The sequence below is a fragment of the Ooceraea biroi genome, chromosome 5, assembly GCF_003672135.1.
Source record: "Ooceraea biroi isolate clonal line C1 chromosome 5, Obir_v5.4, whole genome shotgun sequence".
Taxonomy (NCBI): Eukaryota; Metazoa; Arthropoda; class Insecta; order Hymenoptera; family Formicidae; genus Ooceraea; species Ooceraea biroi.
Genome location: NC_039510.1, coordinates 15,288,002 through 15,306,984, shown reverse-complemented (window position 1 = coordinate 15,306,984; position 18,983 = coordinate 15,288,002). Strand labels below are relative to the sequence as shown.

Below are 18,983 nucleotides of genomic sequence, written 5' to 3'. Positions count from 1 at the left end.
CAGACGATAATACCATCGTGACATCCACAATACGCGCCGAGGGAGGAAGTGAGCCGGTTTTTAGCGAGGATGCGTCAGCTAATATTAGAATTGGCGCGATCGCGGTTATTAAAGATTCGCACGTATCAGCGATCGATCGATTCGCGCTCAAGGAGGGAGAAAAACGAGAGAGAGGAGAAGGTGCACCGGCGGTGGAGTTGGAGCGGATGACGATGAACAATTCAATTGGACCCGCGTGCACGTTAACGTCATCGGTTACGGCCGGCTGCGCTTTCGAAAACGCCGGACATTCCTGCAGAGTGTCCGACCGTCCGCGTCCGGCGGATTAAGTCGCACGCGGCCGAGACGGCTTTTCCGCGGGCGGGTGCGAAAACAACGCGCGGAGCGACACGTACGCAGCAGTCGCGGAACGCTCGCCGTCGGTGGACGACCGCGCGCACGGTGAACCCGTGGGACCGCGTCGTCGCGCGTGGTGACGCGATGTTTTCGTCGGATCGAGCGCGCGGCTGTGCCGGCAGTTAACGAGCAGTTTCTGTTCCTTCCTGCCGCCGAGCGTGCGGGTCTCCGCACTTGCACTTACGTGCGACGCGCACCCGTCCCGTCGCCGTCGGACCGCGTCGGACGCAGCTGGTCGCGGCGTCCGCCCGTCCGCGTCGAACGGCGCCGAGTCGACGCGAGTGATCGATGGTACGTCGCACTCCGCGCTCGCGTCCTCCGATGTCCGCCGTGCTCGTCGCCGTCGTCGTGTCGCAACGTCCGTCCGTCCGTCCGTCGCGCGCGCTCCGCAACGTTCCTCGTCCGGCTCCGACGTCAGGTGCAACCACCGCTCGCAAGTGCCGGCGCAGCCCGCGACGGCGGACGGCCTCGCCGTTCTAGAAGCGCGACCAGCGACGCGTTCGCGCGATGTCGCGCTTCGCCTACGACGTTGTTCCCGCGTGCCTCGCGCTCTAATTGTCCCCTACGCGCGATTCGCGTTATTTGCGATGGACTAACGCAACCGTCGTGCAAACGAGAGCGTACGCAGAGCGAACTCCCAAAGGTAAGGCTTCTTCGTCTCGAATCTGCGACCCTCGATCGAATGAACTTGATCGTTTCAACGAACCTTGAAACACTTAAACGTAAACACTCGCTCAGGCAACAATTTTTTATTCGTCACGCTGTGTCCTGTCACTTGCATTCTATCGTCATTGTCGTTCAGCGTACTTTTTTGCGTGTCACATCGCGCTATTCGGATGCTTTCACAGATTACTGGTATTTATCACTCGATTTGACACGCATGAAGGGATAAGTGAACGTCTTCGCCTGAAAGCAATTTATGCTGACGATTGCGTCAATCTTTTCAGATTTGCAATGAGTTCACAACCGATCGTGGTGCCCGGTGGAGATAATCACCGTCCCCAGGTGGAAACTCATTCTGTATCCGTTGGCGGCTCAGTGGAAACTTTTAAGACCATGACACCGCCAAACGTCAGCCGATCTCTCAGCCGTAAGTAATATTATTGTGCTACATGGCCATTGTTTCAATATTTTGCATATTTAGGAATATGTCTGTGCTGTCAACGTGCAATGTTATAGGTAATTCTTAATAATCGTGAGAAAATTTATACACTTCCACTTCATTTGTAAGGTGTGCAAAGCTTTAGTATTATACACAATAATTAGTTTGTACATAATAGAATTACAAATAAGGAATTGTAAATACATGCAACAAAAACATCAAATTAGAAATTACTACATATTCATCGTATCTCAATATATTATACATATTCACACAATTGTACGTACATATCTACATATGAAGGACTATACATTGCTCTACAGAAACCACACAAGTTACGAACTTTGTGAAACTTATACTTGTCATTGACATTTGAACCGAATTAAGAATGTGGGCATAATTACGGCATGTCTCTGCAGAAGTTTTCCCTGTTATTAAAATGTCCAAGTGGGCTTATGTAATACTCTCTCAATGTAATTCCGAACAGTTTTTTTATGTTTATATAACACCGACACTCTTATAGACCAGTATCTGTGTTTATACGTCGCAATTTAATTGCTATGAATGCATGGATGTCTCTCCAATTGCACTTATTTCTGGAATTGTGAATGTCACGTGTGACTATGCACATTATCAACATTTCCAGACATTTTTAAACATCATTTGAAAAACTGCATATATAGGAAAATGAAAGATACATTTATTGATTTTTAAATACAATCATCTATAGTATATATCTACGTTTTTTTATGTCTCTGGTTTGTAATATATCGCAACGTGCAAAGTTATTTAATGACGTTGCCAATGAAGATACGTCCACTTCGTAGGTATGGCAGCTCATTAATATGAATGAAATACATACTGTAGCAAGTCTTACGGTTGAAAAAATGGAAATCGATATCTCAAAGTATAACAAACCGTTCTCATATTATAGCAGGAATCTCTATGTACTGCTATAAGTCCTGAACTTTATTATGAGCAATAACTTGTGGTTTGTGACCCACTTTCTTTACCGTTTTTATTCTTTAATGTGTAACATACGATTTTACACTAAGCATTAGACTTTTTTATTAAGCTTAAAAAATTAATATTAGATATTTTAGTACTTAGGTACAATTTTTCATGATAATATCATTTATATGTATTCTCTCAGTAAAATATAGTACACTATATAATTACGAAAGGATGGTATAAAAATAACGTTTCATGATATCAGAAACATGATATCATGATCCGGAAGCTAATTGTCATTATCTACCGCGAAAACCTCAGAAGTCAGATGTCTATGTTGATTATATATTTTAATATATTTTAAATACTAATTATTAGTTTCAGTTTTTGTCAATATATTTCTGATATTTAATTTGCTTCTGTATGGACTGCATGCAGCAATATACAATTATAGCGTGCTTTATTGTGCACGTATCAATTAAGCATGCATACCTTCTTTCTTTTTGCAGCAAAATAAATGTGCGACGTTTTTTACTAAACTTCATCTACAAACAATCACGTATCTTTGTGATCTCTCATCTTATTCATCAACAGAAAATATTACAGTACATTATGTAATATATTCTTTCTATTACACTCTACATGTTAATATTATGTGTCTGTAACATAGAAAACAAATTCTGGTTATTATGTATTATTGAGCATTTATTCGATTAGTTGAAATATTTTCTATCTGTAACGTGATGTAAAATATGACAATAAGTATTGAGTGCAACTGAATAAGTGCTAAATATGTAGAACCAGCGGATCGACAACATCGACGAAGCAGCATCCAAGCACAGTCTACACCATTACCTAAACTTCCATCAACTGAGTCCCTTTCAACAAGCATAAATATTACAGCCGGTGCACCTCCAGCTTCTCCAGGTATAGATCTAGAAATATTTTCCAGAAATAAAGTAATGCGTTACGTATCAAATAATGTAATCTGGAATAACTGAACAGATACAAGCAGCTTTCAGAACTTGATTGGCGTTACACGCTTTTATTTTTGCAGCATAATAGATGTACGCTAGAAAAACTCTGAAATCACGTGTGGCTTGTGAAGTCTTTTGTAAATTTATATTTAGGCCTTTTGTTTTATGTAGTTTTCTTTATAAACTTCATAAACTCTTTATATGGCAATATTATTTAATGCTTATTATATGCACCTTATGCTTTATTTAACTGCTCTATGCTTCTTTTGATAAAATAAGCTTTAGATTTATTAAATATAATTTCTTTTGTTAATTGATTTCATTTTTTTAATAACATTACGGATATAAGAGTAAATACATAAACCTAATTATGTAACTCGACATGATAGTATAATAATAGATATTTATATCTCTTTATATTATACAGGCTGTTTCATATAATTTGCATCAAATTCACGTGTGGCCTAAAAGCAATTTTATTTGTTTTAATAGAAATTGATTGCTTGTTTTGTGCAAAACTTCCATATCAAATATTGTTTTGTAACTGCACAGATGAATATTTTAAGATAAAATTTAATTGTTATTCTTGCAAACTGAGTATTAAAGTATTTTATGTTAAAAAAGTTTGTAACTATCACATGATTTAAAATGTTTACAAATGTTTACAGAGGAATCCAATACTTAAAATTATATATTAAAATGTATTGAAATTTGATGCAAATTTTACAAAATATTCGTCATATTATATATTTGTTAACATTAGATACATAATTGCTGTATATTATACAATAATCATTATAGAATATATTAACATATTAGATACGATTAATATTTTTATTAAATACGTTTTTTTTTCATTCTGTTCCTATATTGTACATGACTAAAATGATGCGTCACTAAATAAATGTATATTATTAAATAACAAGAAATAAATAATTTAATGTAAATATAATTCGTTTATACCGTACTTATGATGCAAATCAAGATAATAAATCTTTTATTATATTAGCTATATATCACATTTAATTATATTATTCTACAATCTCTTTTCTTTTTAAAATATATCTATTTTATAAATCTTAACTATTTCAAACACAAAGTATAAAAAGAATAGTATATTTAGTTGTATATCTGCTAATAGATAATAAAGTATGCACAATAAGAAAAAGCTGAGTGTTAAACTACATATGTTAAATTAAAAAGTATTAGAGAATAATTATCTTGATTTGTTTAATTATTAAAATATAAATAATTTATATAATATTCTATACTATTTTAATTAGACTGTGATTGGAATGTGTGAGTAGAATTCCATTTATACAAAGCAAAAATAAGATGGCATTATGTACCTTTTCGCACTTACCATAAAATCGTTGCGATTTGTTTTATTTCCACGGTGTGTAAGCATGCATCCTCTCTAGAATTGTGAAATATATTGATTTTATCCCATTTTTAATTTTAGATTATTCATTATGTTTTAATAATTAATGCAATTTGGTTTTACAACTGAAAAATTATTGGTTTATCGATTTATTATGAAAGTTATATATAACATAAAGTGACAGTTTGTTATACTAAATACATTATATGTAATATTATTAGAATAATTCGTCATTAAATAATTAATTGGATCATTTATTACATATAAGACACATATGAAAAATATTTATAATGTGTGTAACATTATATAGAAAATATTTTGTTAAATATATCGAAATTTTGGAACAACTTTTGGAATAAATTTTTGAATACTTGTTTAGTGACATATAATCTTGTTTGGTCTAAATATCATTACGGTAATTGCATTGCTGATCATAAAATATATCTTGCAAGACAATAATACGCAATTTTATATGTTATAGGACTCTCCGCTACGGGTGAAGGTAGTCAGAAGGTTGATAATTCATCAGATAAGGTAAGTAGCTTCTAAATCTTAAAACGCAGTTGAAGTTTATTCGAACGTCTTACGTAGGTCTTATGTAAGTTATCTCAAAGTCATCACATTTTTTACTCGGAATCATATTCTTGCTGATGGCACTGCAAGTTCTTGGATATCTTATATTTTTATTAGAAATAATTATGTTTAGATTTTTATATGATCTATTGTTAAAATTGGATAATACATAAATATAACTTTTTGGTAATGTTTTCAGTCATTGGACTCCTGCAAATTAACACGAAAGGAATCATACAAAGCTCAGAGAAAGAATTATCGAATGGAGAAGAAAAGAGTAGCTAATGAACTTTTAAGTTCGTTTAAAGATCCAACCGTTATCGTTATGAGTGATTGGTTAAAAGTTCGCGGTACTTTGAAAAGTTGGACCAAATTGTGGTGTATCCTAAAACCTGGATTGTTGTTACTGTACAAAAGTCCTAAAACAAAAGTTCGTATTTTTATGATATTTCTTATTACTATCTCTTTTTTTATTCTAACTGTATCTTTTGGATTTATTGCAGAGTAATCATTGGGTAGGAACAGTACTACTTAATACGTGTCAAGTTATAGAACGTCCGAGTAAAAAGGATGGATTTTGCTTTAAATTATTTCATCCTTTGGAACAATCGATATGGGCTCCTCGAGGACCAGAAAAAGAAGCTATTGGTATGATTAAATAATCAATATTGAACATTATACATAAGATTACCTTTACTACTCATTTTTTAAATATATTAATAAATGATATGAAATTTAATTCGGTAGCAGATGCATGTAACTATATACATCGTGTAATTAAAAAAATTTTATTTTAGATCAGTTATTTTAACGCCAGAATTATAAAGAAATTAATATTTTTAGGTGCCGTTGTACAACCTTTGCCAACATCTTACTTAATTTTTCGAGCACCATCCCAAGCGGCAGGCAAATGTTGGTTAGACGCACTTGAATTATCGTTACGTTGTTCCTCGCTAATAGTGCGCTCGACAAGCGCATTACCGCGTCCTTTGCCACACGATACAACCACCACTCATGAAACTCAGTGGAGCGAAGCTGATTATGAAAAGCACTTTGATGATCACGGTTAGTATAATTGACAAGCATCCTACGTACTAGGTATTTAAGTACAATAGCAGTAGAATCTGTGTTTGAATAACGTTTTTATGGAATTTCACATGTGCAGGGCATTCTAAATTTGTCTTGCACGTTTTCTTTCTTTCTTATGGATTGACAAATTTAAAGTAGATTATTTCATAACAAGAGTCTTCTTATTTTTATTTTATACGAATTCTTTTCCTCTTCATCCCTGTATATAATAAAAACAAAAGAGATAGAACAATAATCGATATTTCTGATACAACAGTTGGCTACATATAGAGAATTGAATTTATGGAGACATTTATTAACTAGAAAAGTATGTTGTGTGTGTGTGTGTACAAGAAATACTATTTGTGAAAGATGCATGGTGATTTATCAATTTGCACTGCTATTCATAAAAGTATAAATGGTTTCATATCATTATTTTTTATAAGTTTTATATAACCTAACAAACGTCGCGACATAATATAATCAGAATATAATAGAATAGATAGAATATAATCTTTTTCACTTGTGCAAAATACCACACGATCCCATTGTTTAATATAACTTTTTTCACATTTTTAACGTAATTTTTTTCTAATATTTATGATTTAATGCTCTTTACATAACTTTAAACATATATTGACGGAATATAAACTTCAATAATTTACTCTTTAATGTATCTAAAATTTTTTATTGACAATTATGATTATTTTGTGCTATTCTATTTTTATTTTCAATATTACAATTCAAAGAAATGATATTAAAATTACACAAATCTTTAAGCTACTCGGCGCTAGAATATTTTTCATTCTTCTTTGTATTCAAATTTTACTTCATACAGATTACAATAATATTAAATACTTCGATTTATATTTTGTATTACATAAATAATAATTATTAATATCTTTTCCTTCCTATCTGTCGTCCTGGTATTCGTTGTCCTGCTTTTTTGCACCAGTAATATGTTTAAGTCGTTATGCCCCGAGAACGTCTACGACACCTCAAAGGCATCTGTTATCATGTCCGCAGCCACTCTTACCTATAACGCACGATCCTAGAAACATTTGCCCCTCTCCAACTCCAATGTTTCAACACCTTTATCATGCAGTCGCATATTGGGAAAAACAGTTCTTCGACCGATCTCCGACACCTAGCACAGATCAGGAAAATATTCCATCTTCGATTTCCATTGAGGAACCAGATGGTGATGATAATCAGCCATCTGGTTTTTCGTGTCCTACTTCTACACTACATCCCCCAATTTCCTCGGCACGTCGCATGACTGTTCCTTCTGTACATGTCTTAGAGTACGATACCCATCAAGTAGTAACGCTAGATCCTGTGTACACCTCGCATACAGACCTGGACGATATTAGTCAACCAGAGAATGGAGTAGCAGCTGATGCCGAAATTAGTGCCTCCGACAGTGAATCCGAGGCATCGGCTAAGGAAGATCAATCGTCAGAACCAATCACCGAGACACCATACGTAGCTAATGAAAATGAATTTTTAGGAACGGTAAATATCAATTTTATGTGACGTATGTTCTTTATAAGATGACATTTTTATGTGATAAAATTTATTACATTCTCCTCTCTCTCTCTCTCAGAGAAAGAGAGAGACTCCTTTCTCGAATCACATTTTGTCATAAATTTCTTACAAATCACACATTTTATATCCATTTTTATAGTGTTGCATTATTATTAATAAATAGGCCGGCGAAGTCGTAACGGAACTGCAAGAAGAACAAAAGTCCTTAATATGGTTTTTAATGAAACAAGTTCGACCTGGTATGGATCTGTCCAAAGTTGTATTGCCAACTTTTATTCTGGAACCACGTTCATTTCTGGAGAAACTGGCTGATTCGTATTACCATGCCGATTTATTATCTCAGTTAGTAACGTATAATAATATACGCTGTATTTTATACTTTGTTTTTATATTTGTTTCATGAATAAATACAATTCTTCGACTTTGTTTGTTTTACAGAGCAGTACTGGAAGATGATGCGTTTACACGTATGAAAGCTGTGGTAAAATGGTACTTATCAGGATTTTATAAGAAACCACAAGGCTTAAAGAAGCCATACAACCCACTTTTGGGCGAAACATTCCGCTGCTATTGGCAACATAGTAATGGTTCAAGAACATTTTACTTAGCCGAACAAGTAATTCACATATTTTATGTTAATAATATTAAATGATTCACTATAATCAAAATATCATGAAACTCTTTGTTTTAATTGTTAATGATAAACTTTCTAATTCTTAGTACATAGATTGTATGTTCTGCTTTAGTACATGTAATATTTTTGCTAGTTATCGCACCATCCACCTATCTCAGGATTTTATGTGACAAACCGCCAAGATGGATTTACCATCAGCGCTACAATTATTGCAAAGTCTAAATTTTATGGTAAATATTCGTTCGCTGTTTTACGTATAAAATGTAATCCTTCTATCGAACGATAACTTTATTTATGCTAAACATTTTTAACTTTTTACAGGCAATTCAACCTCCGCAGTTTTGGATGGTGTTGCTGTATTAACAATGTTACCGAGAGGTGAAGATTATACAATGACAATTCCTTATGCGCACTGTAAAGGTATTCTTATGGGAACATTGACAATGGAACTCGGTGGAAAAGTGACCATAATATGCGAGAAGACCGGGTATCATACCGACTTGGAATTTAAACTCAAGGTAAAAAAGACTGTTATATTTTTTCTGGGTGATGTAGCCGCAGCTATCGATAAAACGATAATTTAACTACGAAATATATATAATAATAATAATTATAATAACATTTTTAGCCGTTTCTTGGTGGGGCAGAACTAATGAATCAAGTTGTAGGACGGATACGTCTGGGAAAGGAGACTTTGGCTACTATATCGGGATATTGGGACGGTCAAATTTTAATAACGGACAAGCGAACAGGAGTAAGTTAAATATAGGTATTAATCAATATCTTCTCAGCTAACAATGAACATTTCACTTTTCAGCAAGAAAGTGTATTTTTTAATCCGACACCAGAAGTACGCAAGAAACGATTAAAAAAGTTCACCGTTCCTATGGAATGTCAAGGTCCGTGGGAAAGCGAAAAATTATGGCACACCGTTACGCTAGCCATCAACAGGGATGATCAAGTTGCCGCTACTGAAGCTAAAACTGGACTTGAGGAAGCACAAAGGGAACGCGCTAAAGAGCGGAAAAGAATGGGACAAGAATGGGTACCAAAATACTTCGTTCAAGTATGTTATTTTTATATTTTTATATAGTTTTATACACATATCATTTGATTAATATATGCAATACAATTTTATATGCAATTTAATTTTCTCCGCTCTGTCAGGACATTATAACGGGAAATTGGGTTTATCGGCATGCTGATGTAAGACCATGGGATCCAAGAAACGACGTAGTACAATACGAAGAAAATTACGTAGTGCGCACAAAAACTAGACATAAAACACCTATTATGCGTACTGGTAGTATTGTTTCTTCTGAACCACAATCACAGGTACAGCGATGTAAAAGCTAATTTGCACTATGCATGCTGCTTTAATATTTGTACACACATAGGTAATATTGTCTTAAATGCTTTATCCATTTTCTTCGTTTTTGACAGTGCTACTAAATAACTATATTATACTGCTATCCTTTATTTTGCTATCGATGGATTTGAATAGATTGTGTATACATTTCTGATATTTTTAATAAACTTATTTAATTCAACTTGTAGTTTATATTCGTTTAATGTTAACTGTTATCATCGCGTTTGTTAATTAATTTAACATTGCTTTTGTAGACACGTATTTCGATCTGCACAAAATTGAAAAATCTAGAATTATTACGTTCAAAGTAAGTCTTTAAAGAAAACATATATCTTTGAAACAGAATCATAAAATATATAATATATTTATAAAATATATAAATTCATGTTAATTTATAATTTTTATTTATATCTTTTACGTTGTATTGAAATTTTCCTAATATTAAATGTCTCATTTGTAATGTATTGCCATCTTCTCTCCGAAATAGCTTCCTCAAAACATGTGCTGTTTTTTCAGAAAGTAAAACATAATATAAAGAATAATAGTTAACAATAGATAAATGGAAAAATAGATCCTAGCAAGTAAAAGAGGGATGAAATAGTACACATGAGTGAAGAATATTCGTTAAAAATTGTGCACGTTAATGGAAAGAATACTAATCTTACTTTTTCTTCTTATATTATGCATTTCTTGATATTTCAGACGAATATAAGTAAGGGTCTCATTCTTTTTATTACAATTTTATTTTATTACAAATGTATCTGAATATATTAGTGAAGATAGAAATAACTTACTCACTGTATCGTTATTTTTGTACTTTAATCAATATATTATATTTCAAAACGCACTTAATCAGTTTATATATTGAAAATGTTACAAGAAAAAGACGACAGACAGCTTTAAAAATTAATTAATCAAAAATCGAACTTTTAAGATCATGAAAAACACATCTTTATATTTATTTATTTATATTATAAATTGAACACTTCGGTAAAAAGATCTTATTGTTATTTTATTTCTAGATTATATTCAACTCTTGTTAATAATATAAATTATATGCAAAAAATAATTATTGCAGATTCCATTATTACAAGCTGAATCACGTTCCTCCTTATCAGTGCTCAAATCTTCAAAGAGACAGCTGTCTACTAACATGCCTCTGACAGAGGGTCATGACTCTGGAAGCTCGTCCGCAGAGGCGCATACCGATTCTAGTCAATCGTTAGGCAAGAGAAGACGTTCAACCGCTAGGTAAGGATATTTAGGTACAATTAAGATGTTCAGATGTAATTAAGATATGAAATTACTTTTTACAAAAATTATATAATCCCTGACAAGATAAACGTACATTTATTTCAGAATAATAGATGTAATAAAAGAAATGGAAAGTCAAATGTTGGAGCACAATGAAAAGCTGATTCGTATACAACAGATTGTGGAACAAGTTGCCAGGAAACAAAGAGAGTCCAGTGATCACTATCACAGCATAAACATATTTAAGAGCTTTCTCGATACCATGCTTATTATAATCATTGTTTTTTCGGTACAATATTTTGTAAGCATTTGGAACAATGATCTTACTAAAGGTTGAGGAACATAGTAAGATTTCTTTCATACTTTTTGTGTTGCTCGTTGTCCGAATTATATATAAAGATATATATATATATATATAATAATTTATATATATATATTATAATTTATATATATATATATATATATATAAATTGTTCGTCCTGAAACTTTTGCAACGTGGTGTCGGTACTGCTTTATGATTGTTCTGAAAGAAATATATGTATGTATACGATATATATACATATATATCGTATACAACTATATACATATGTATATATAATTTTCCCGGAACAATATATGAAACATTTATCGATGTAGAAATAGAATATTAATGGCAAATCTTAGGAATACCCATAGATACAGTGCAATGGTATTTTGTTATAGTTGCAGAAATATTCTAGTACAGAAACTAAGCTAATCTATATGAGCTTATATTGTATATAGAGCGTAAATAATGGTGGAAGATATACTTCTTCAATTACTGATGTAATTTTTATTGTGCCCAGCCAGTACCAAATTGTAATATAATCATATAATTATTGTAAAAACGCTTAGGCATCATTTTCTCGCTATTAATTTATTGTAAATTTTATTATATTTAGTTTCTGTATTATATATATATACAATCGAGTATATTGTAATTTGATTCGAATGTATCATTCACGTAACATTCGATTTGCTATAAAACCTTGAGTCGTATACGTTTTATATAAATTGGTTAACTCTGTTATCGCGTATCCGATAAAGCACGTTAAATGTTCTATATTCACACGTAATATTAATAAAAATTTTCTCAACTCCGGTAGAAAAGCTTGTTACGTCCAATATTTTATTTACTGTTAAGCGGCGCTCTTGTGATATCTCGATAGTAGTAAATATCAGGCTTGTTTATATATATAGAAAGTAATGCAATCCGTTTAAAATTGCACGTTTATTGACAATTTTTTTTTATTCCTAAGTATATTTATGTAATTTTTGAAAACTATGAATTCAATAAAATAGAATATAGAACTTTATCATTTTACCATGTATATATAGTTCATTTATATGTATCAAAAACTGATAAGGGGCAAAAGGCAATTGACAAATAAATTAGAAAAATTTCATGTCTGTGAATCATTTTCTTTTACGATATTTTTCTACTAATTATGACCATAGACATAGGCAATATTTCTTATGTCTGTGATTTTGACTTAAAAGATTGTCAAAATCTAAAAGATTGTGAAATAAGCACATTCATGTGCTTTACGAATATTATCGATTACGTTCATTTTCTAAATCCTACAGTCGAATTGTCCAATTATTAATGTCAAAATGATATAAAATATTATCAGCATTTTTTAGTGAAAATTGCTCATCGAACATCGTAAGTTAAAATTATTACAAAGTTATTGTTTTGAAAATACACATTAACTAAATTCGTATGCTCTTTCTCAAGAATTTCGTTAAAACTATTGTAATATAAATCTTATTATATAAATTTTATTTTTAATTCCAATAAGAATAAAAATATATATATAATATTTTATTACTCTTGCTTCAGTTATACATAGAACTTTATTAAAATATATTCTATATTGTATTCTAATTAAATAAGTATATTTTCTGTTCAGATGAGCAAGATCTCTATAACGCCACAAATGCTACGTGCGGCGATAAAAGAATTACAAAAATATAAATTATTTGTTAAATCAAAAGATTTAAGAGATTATTTACAAAGACATTATCCAGTTGAAAGCGATCTTCTTGCTCTTGAGCAGGAATTACAAGAAAACTTAAGATATGCTATCTGTCTTGGATTAATTGCTAAACATGAGGATGACCAGTATTGCGTACCTACTTTACGGGAAGAGGCTTACGCTGCTAAAACAGCGTTCAGTGCATTTTGGGAAATCCATAAACATGTAATATCAAAATTCATTTTTTTCACATCAATCTTTATATTACACAATAAACATCTTTATCTTGTTATTCGTTTCAGAATAATCAGTTGCCGAATACAAGAAAGAAAGAAATGTAATACTACATTACTAATATTACATTAGAAACGAAAGGATTATACAAAGATTATTCTGAGTGATAGAAGAAAACTGATAGTAAATGAGAATTGCGTAATACAAGAAAAAAAGAAATTTAATATTATATCATTAATATTACATCAGAAATGAAAAGATTATACAAATTCGTCTAACAATAAGAGATAAAACTGATTCAAGAATTTAGATTCTCTTTGATCAAGTTAAACATGTTTTCATTAAATATTAATATCATACAATTATATTACACTTTGTCACATTGTAATAAATTTAGATCCATCATAAATACAATTTGATTGTTATACTGACTTATAACAAATTCATAATATTATATTAGTAAAAGTTTGAGACATTTATTGTATGTGTGTATTCAACCATATGTATCGCTCACTATCATGCGTTGCTTATCATCATTTGCCATCTTTTCGGTAGCCTTATGATTACGTCCTATCGGAATGTTTAATCTTTTTCATCAAAAAAATTAACGCTAATTTTTGTTAGAATATATAAAAAGTTTAATGTTGTACGACATTGAGAATAGAAAAGCTATTATTAGCATCGTAAAATGTTTCTTCATTTTCGTTGCTCTCATTTGTTGTTTCTTCATCATTTTCTTCCTCTGTGCATTTATTTTCGTTATATTTTTTTGTTTTACGCTTTTTAAATTTCTTAATTTTCTTTTCCAGTGCCGTACCAAACAGAGGTTTCACTTTTGATAAAAGCATATCAAATAAACGTAATAAACTCGGAGACTCTTTTAACACCAGATTAATGTAAGCTTCAACATCGCCACGTCTTTTAAAATTATCACACAGATTATACAGCAATGTGCCATTGAACACATTGGCAACCTTGGTTTGTTCATACGGGTAATCTAATAGTGCGTTCAAATTCATGGCATGTCTCAAGCAATTCTGAAACTCGGCAAAACGATGAATAATTGCGGTATTCATTGTTTTCGGATAAGCATATAATTTTGTATTCATTTCGAAATTAAACTGAAACCACGAAGCTGCAATGTAGCAGTCATCTACATTAACTTCATGAAATGCATCTCCAAGTGTTGCGGCATTTTCCGAATATTGCGAATTATAATATCTCCTTCGTCTCGTGTATCGAATCATATCTATTTGATGATCGAAGCTATCATGGAACTTCCTCGGATTTCTATAGACGCCTATATTACAATCTATTATGGTAAATAACATAGCAAATAATAAGGAATATACGTGACAACCTAAATTACACGGTTCTTCTTGTTGATCTATCCAATACTTGATAATAGCGATATACAGCATCCAGCTTGATGGAATTTCATGGAGATAGCTTTCATGACTGATTCCTAAAGTAGCGTTCATAATTTCTCTTCTGGTTATAACTGGCAGTGTCCTCAAGTTTGATAAAAGAGGTAATTGACAACCGTATAAAGTATCATTGTACTCTAACTCGTAACACTTAATTTCCTTATTTTCTCTAGTTATGTATTCCAAGCAGGTTTTATTTCCTTTAACTTCTGATATCAGTAAAGCATAAATAACACTTATAATATTTAAGCTTGCATTGAGAGATGTGGGGCACGAAAAGTCTTCAATTTGTATGGGACAAACATATAATCTTCGTATTATTATGTCTATAAAATAAGAAGGATATCTGCTCAGTTTGAATTCATCGATGAACCATTGAGGTAAAGTATCAACCAGGGATTCATTGGAAACATTTTTCCCTTGCAATATATTTGTTATTTCTTGATCATCTAATTCTTCGTCGTCGTCGCTCAAATTGGCCTCACTTGAGTTCTCCTCGACGTAAGTCAGATTGTATATATCACCTTCAAATTTATATTTCTTCGACGTATACTCCATAGCTTTCTTTGAACAGTGCTCAGGAGGAATACCTAGCATGTGCAATACGCTTAGCGATGCACTGGAATAACTATTAAGTACCATCTCTATTATATTCAATACACGTTTGCGTTCTTGTTTTTGTAGCCTGCTCAGTATGCCCGTTACAGCTTGCGGCAAGTTGTGTCTTCGTAGCCAATTAAATGTAGCGTCTATACGTCGCTGTTGGTCACTGTACATTATCCTTCCTGTGTGCGGTAACTTCAAGTGGCGAAAGAAGTTTTTAAATGTATGCGGCTTCACGTAATCATTTCCCAGCAACATGGCTGCCAGAGGCAACAACAATTGATTCAATCCCTTGTAAAATTGGAAAAGTTTGTTGACGTGATAAATCTTACAGTACTTTACGTAGCCGTTACCCGATGGATTGCGACTCACGAAATTCCGACTCCACGTATCGAACGGTATATATAGCGATCCATAGATGTAGAAATCCGAGTCGTAACTTAACACGGGGCAGTTTAGAATACGCGCTATCGCAGCTATGGTATTATCTGCCTCGAATATGCACTGTGCATACCGGATGCCTTTTCTGTTCATAACATCTTTGAAAACTTCCTTCAGCATCAGAGGTAAGAACTTGTTAGTGTTCTGAGAGGCCGGCGTGTAACACGCTGCTCTTTGAAGCTTCTCTTTCGTTCTAGATATGATTGTCTTCAGTTTCTTGTCTTCACAGCCACCGTCTATTATGACCAACGGTGTGACATTACACTTTAACAGTTCGTCAAAGAATTCTGATACACACAGTGCGTACTTGTCATAATCACCACCAAAGAGACAGTAACTTTTTGTGTAATACATGTATAACTGGCACGCTATGCAATTGCCATCAATTACCAAGTAAGTATCGTGTAACGCATAAGTCTCAAGGAAACGTTCGGAACGATTCGATATGTATGCTGCCAAGCCACGAATTCCCATTGTGAAGATTGATTATTGATGCTTTTAACTCACGTGAATTTTGTGAAATTTCTGGAAAAATGATTAATTCAAAAAAACATTAATATTCTTAGTGTTTCCATTTTCACTCTTTTCTACAGTCATTTTTACTATTTAAGATACGTTCATTAATGATTAAATCTAACCTCAATGTGCTTTCTTATCATGTATAGGCTCTCTGATGTCAAATTTCCCTCGTCGGAGTGGCCTATCTCTAGCGAGCTGGAGATGTCCTTTCTGGTATTAACTTTCAAGTTTCCATCATTCCTTATTTTATTTTAGCAAAGATAAACATGTATAGATTACAGTTTTCGACCAGACACAAGTGAATACTTGACAGAACAAAATGGCTACTATTGACTGTTTCTAATTGACTATTTGATAATTTGGTAAAAATAAGGATAAGATATTAGGTACACAAATTAATACATAAAGCTAATATATGTATAATCATAACTAATTTAATAGAAATATAAAGTGATCAAACATTTACATAAATATACAGATATTTAATTACAAAGACTGAAAATATAAAGATATATTAGTTTTTTTTTACTTCAATTACATTTTATACAAATTCTGGAATGTGTTCTTTGTTAAACCAATAGCGTTATGCCTTCCTGTTAGTTACAAGTTGGCTGAAAAGGGGAAATCACAAGAATTAGTTTATGTAATTAAACAGTTTCTTTTATAGAAATTTCATAAAAAATCTTTTATAAGTTTTCTTTATAAAAATTATGCTATTAGTTGCCAGAAAATTTCTCATACAACTTGGACTGTAAAACAGAAATGTAAAAAGGATCATAAAGTCAATTATCAAATATTATCAATGTGACTAAAATATTTCTCAAACTGCAATCAGTAACATATAATACGTATAAATCTTGCAATATTTGTGACCAAACTGCTACACATGTATATTATAAGTATTATTACAAGATATTAGACTTCGATTCGTCTAAGTATATTCAAATTATTGTGCACAGTTTCTCATTTAAGTCTGCATAACTTTTAGTACCGTGATTATTTGCACGCGCCCGATCTCTCTCATCCCATATTGTGACGCCGTCGCATGCACAAATTTTTTTCGTATTCTGGAATAACCCCGACGATCGAGCTATGATACCACAGGCTAGTCTATGGGGAGAAGAGAAAACAAGAGATTCATAAAACAGTAAACAATGAATGATCAGCTGTAAAACTTTTATATACAATAATCATTTGCCATACCTAGTCCCACTATTTCCATTTATCTTGGACTCCGGATCGTCACCTTTGCCAAGATCATCCGGATCTTTAGTAATAATGAGCGATCTCCCGATGATGTCAGATATTTTAAGAAACTTGTCTAGACTCCGGAAAGTGGCTCTGCCTGTAGCATCCACTAGAATGTTACCAAGATCACCAACATGCTACAATTGCAGATAATGGTACTGTTAGAACATATCTAAACAGCCGTCGCATCATCATGCTTACCCTCTTAGACAAATCGTCTTCGGGACCTCCATGCTGAGAATTGTATGGATTAAAGTGCTCACCTACGCTGCAGTAAAAGTCGGATTTGTTCAAGTTGTCAATTTGGACATTTGTTCTCGCTTGAGGCAAACTTACCTGTCACAACCATTGGAAATGTCACCACACTCATGTATATGCATGCCATGCTCGCCTGGACTCAAGCCATCGACCGTACCATCTACGATACATCCATCAGGAGTCTGTGCGAATCTTATTACCCCTTTGATCAAATTACCTATACTGTATCCTGAGTTTCCACCTAACATCGATACTGCGCTTGATCCGTCTATGAAAGTTAAACGTAACGTCAGCGAATGAGTTATAGTATAAATAACTATAGTGTAACTATAGCATAGCATATAACTACGTCACGTTTTCCTAATAATTTCCTAATAATTTTAAGAGTAGGTGATCTTAGAAATTGAGGATTGTCATTCTGTCGCAAGCACACCAAGCATGGTTTACTATCACAACAATGAAGAAGAGATATATTAAACCTCCATATCCTTTCAAGACTGCCCGTCTTCCAGTTTTCTCAATCCTTTCTTGTATGACAGAATAAGACAGATCCGATTCAACAATGACAGTGCCACGATCTAAGGATATGTCGATATTTCGAATACCCTCCAAGTCCGCTAGACTTTTCGAAATAGCGTTGACGCATCTCTCACACGTCATGTGTACCGCAAACTCGATCTGCGGAAATTACGAGTCGTGATCCACAGAAATCATTTATACCGATTGCTTGATACATCATAATTCATCAATGAATCTAAAAAATTGCCTACCTTTGCCGATGCCATTTGTATGCGTATTACGTCAACGTGATAAAGCAAATCTTAGAAACCGGCACTTCCGCATCATTTTTCTGCTTTCAAGCGGAGTGCATGCGGCAATTACACGCGCACATACGCAGTTTTAAAATTCGAATGTGTTCCGAAATTCACCGCCGCCGGTCGGATCGTAAGTTGGTCGCCATTTTGCGGCATTCAATGCTCAAATTCGATGTTGGATGAGATAA

At 33.2% G+C, this 18,983-nt stretch overlaps 2 protein-coding genes and 1 pseudogene across 8 annotated transcripts; 2 read left to right on the top strand and 1 right to left on the bottom strand.

The window, feature by feature from the left end:
- Positions 1 to 227: 227 nt before the first annotated feature.
- LOC105285261 (oxysterol-binding protein-related protein 8) lies at positions 228 to 12,681 on the top strand. 7 transcript variants are annotated; one of them, XM_026969495.1, is made up of 18 exons: positions 228 to 1,039; positions 1,344 to 1,486; positions 3,248 to 3,376; positions 5,289 to 5,341; positions 5,580 to 5,810; positions 5,884 to 6,028; positions 6,224 to 6,445; positions 7,752 to 7,963; positions 8,160 to 8,338; positions 8,435 to 8,612; positions 8,764 to 8,860; positions 8,952 to 9,148; positions 9,259 to 9,384; positions 9,448 to 9,696; positions 9,798 to 9,965; positions 10,254 to 10,306; positions 11,078 to 11,250; positions 11,359 to 11,372. In XM_026969495.1, exons 2-17 carry the CDS (start codon positions 1,351 to 1,353, stop codon positions 11,160 to 11,162), a joined length of 2,460 nt encoding a protein of 819 aa, XP_026825296.1. In that variant the 5' UTR covers positions 228 to 1,039; positions 1,344 to 1,350; the 3' UTR covers positions 11,163 to 11,250; positions 11,359 to 11,372. The 7 variants fall into 7 exon arrangements, with proteins under 7 accessions (XP_026825296.1, XP_026825297.1, XP_011347677.1 ...); XM_026969496.1 differs by lacking the exons at positions 11,078 to 11,250; positions 11,359 to 11,372 and adding an exon at positions 10,516 to 10,649; XM_011349375.3 differs by lacking the exon at positions 10,254 to 10,306 and having other exon boundaries at positions 229 to 1,039; positions 11,359 to 11,590.
- Positions 12,682 to 13,170: 489 nt separating this feature from the next.
- LOC113561908 lies at positions 13,171 to 14,088 on the top strand (annotated as a pseudogene).
- On the bottom strand, positions 13,687 to 18,912 carry LOC105285256 (protein asteroid). The gene is made up of 7 exons (XM_011349366.3): positions 18,751 to 18,912; positions 18,460 to 18,658; positions 18,059 to 18,248; positions 17,924 to 17,990; positions 17,678 to 17,859; positions 17,466 to 17,584; positions 13,687 to 16,407 (listed from the first exon to the last, which is right to left on the bottom strand). Exons 1-7 carry the CDS (start codon positions 18,763 to 18,765, stop codon positions 14,123 to 14,125), a joined length of 3,057 nt encoding a protein of 1,018 aa, XP_011347668.2. The 5' UTR covers positions 18,766 to 18,912; the 3' UTR covers positions 13,687 to 14,122.
- Positions 18,913 to 18,983: the final 71 nt, after the last annotated feature.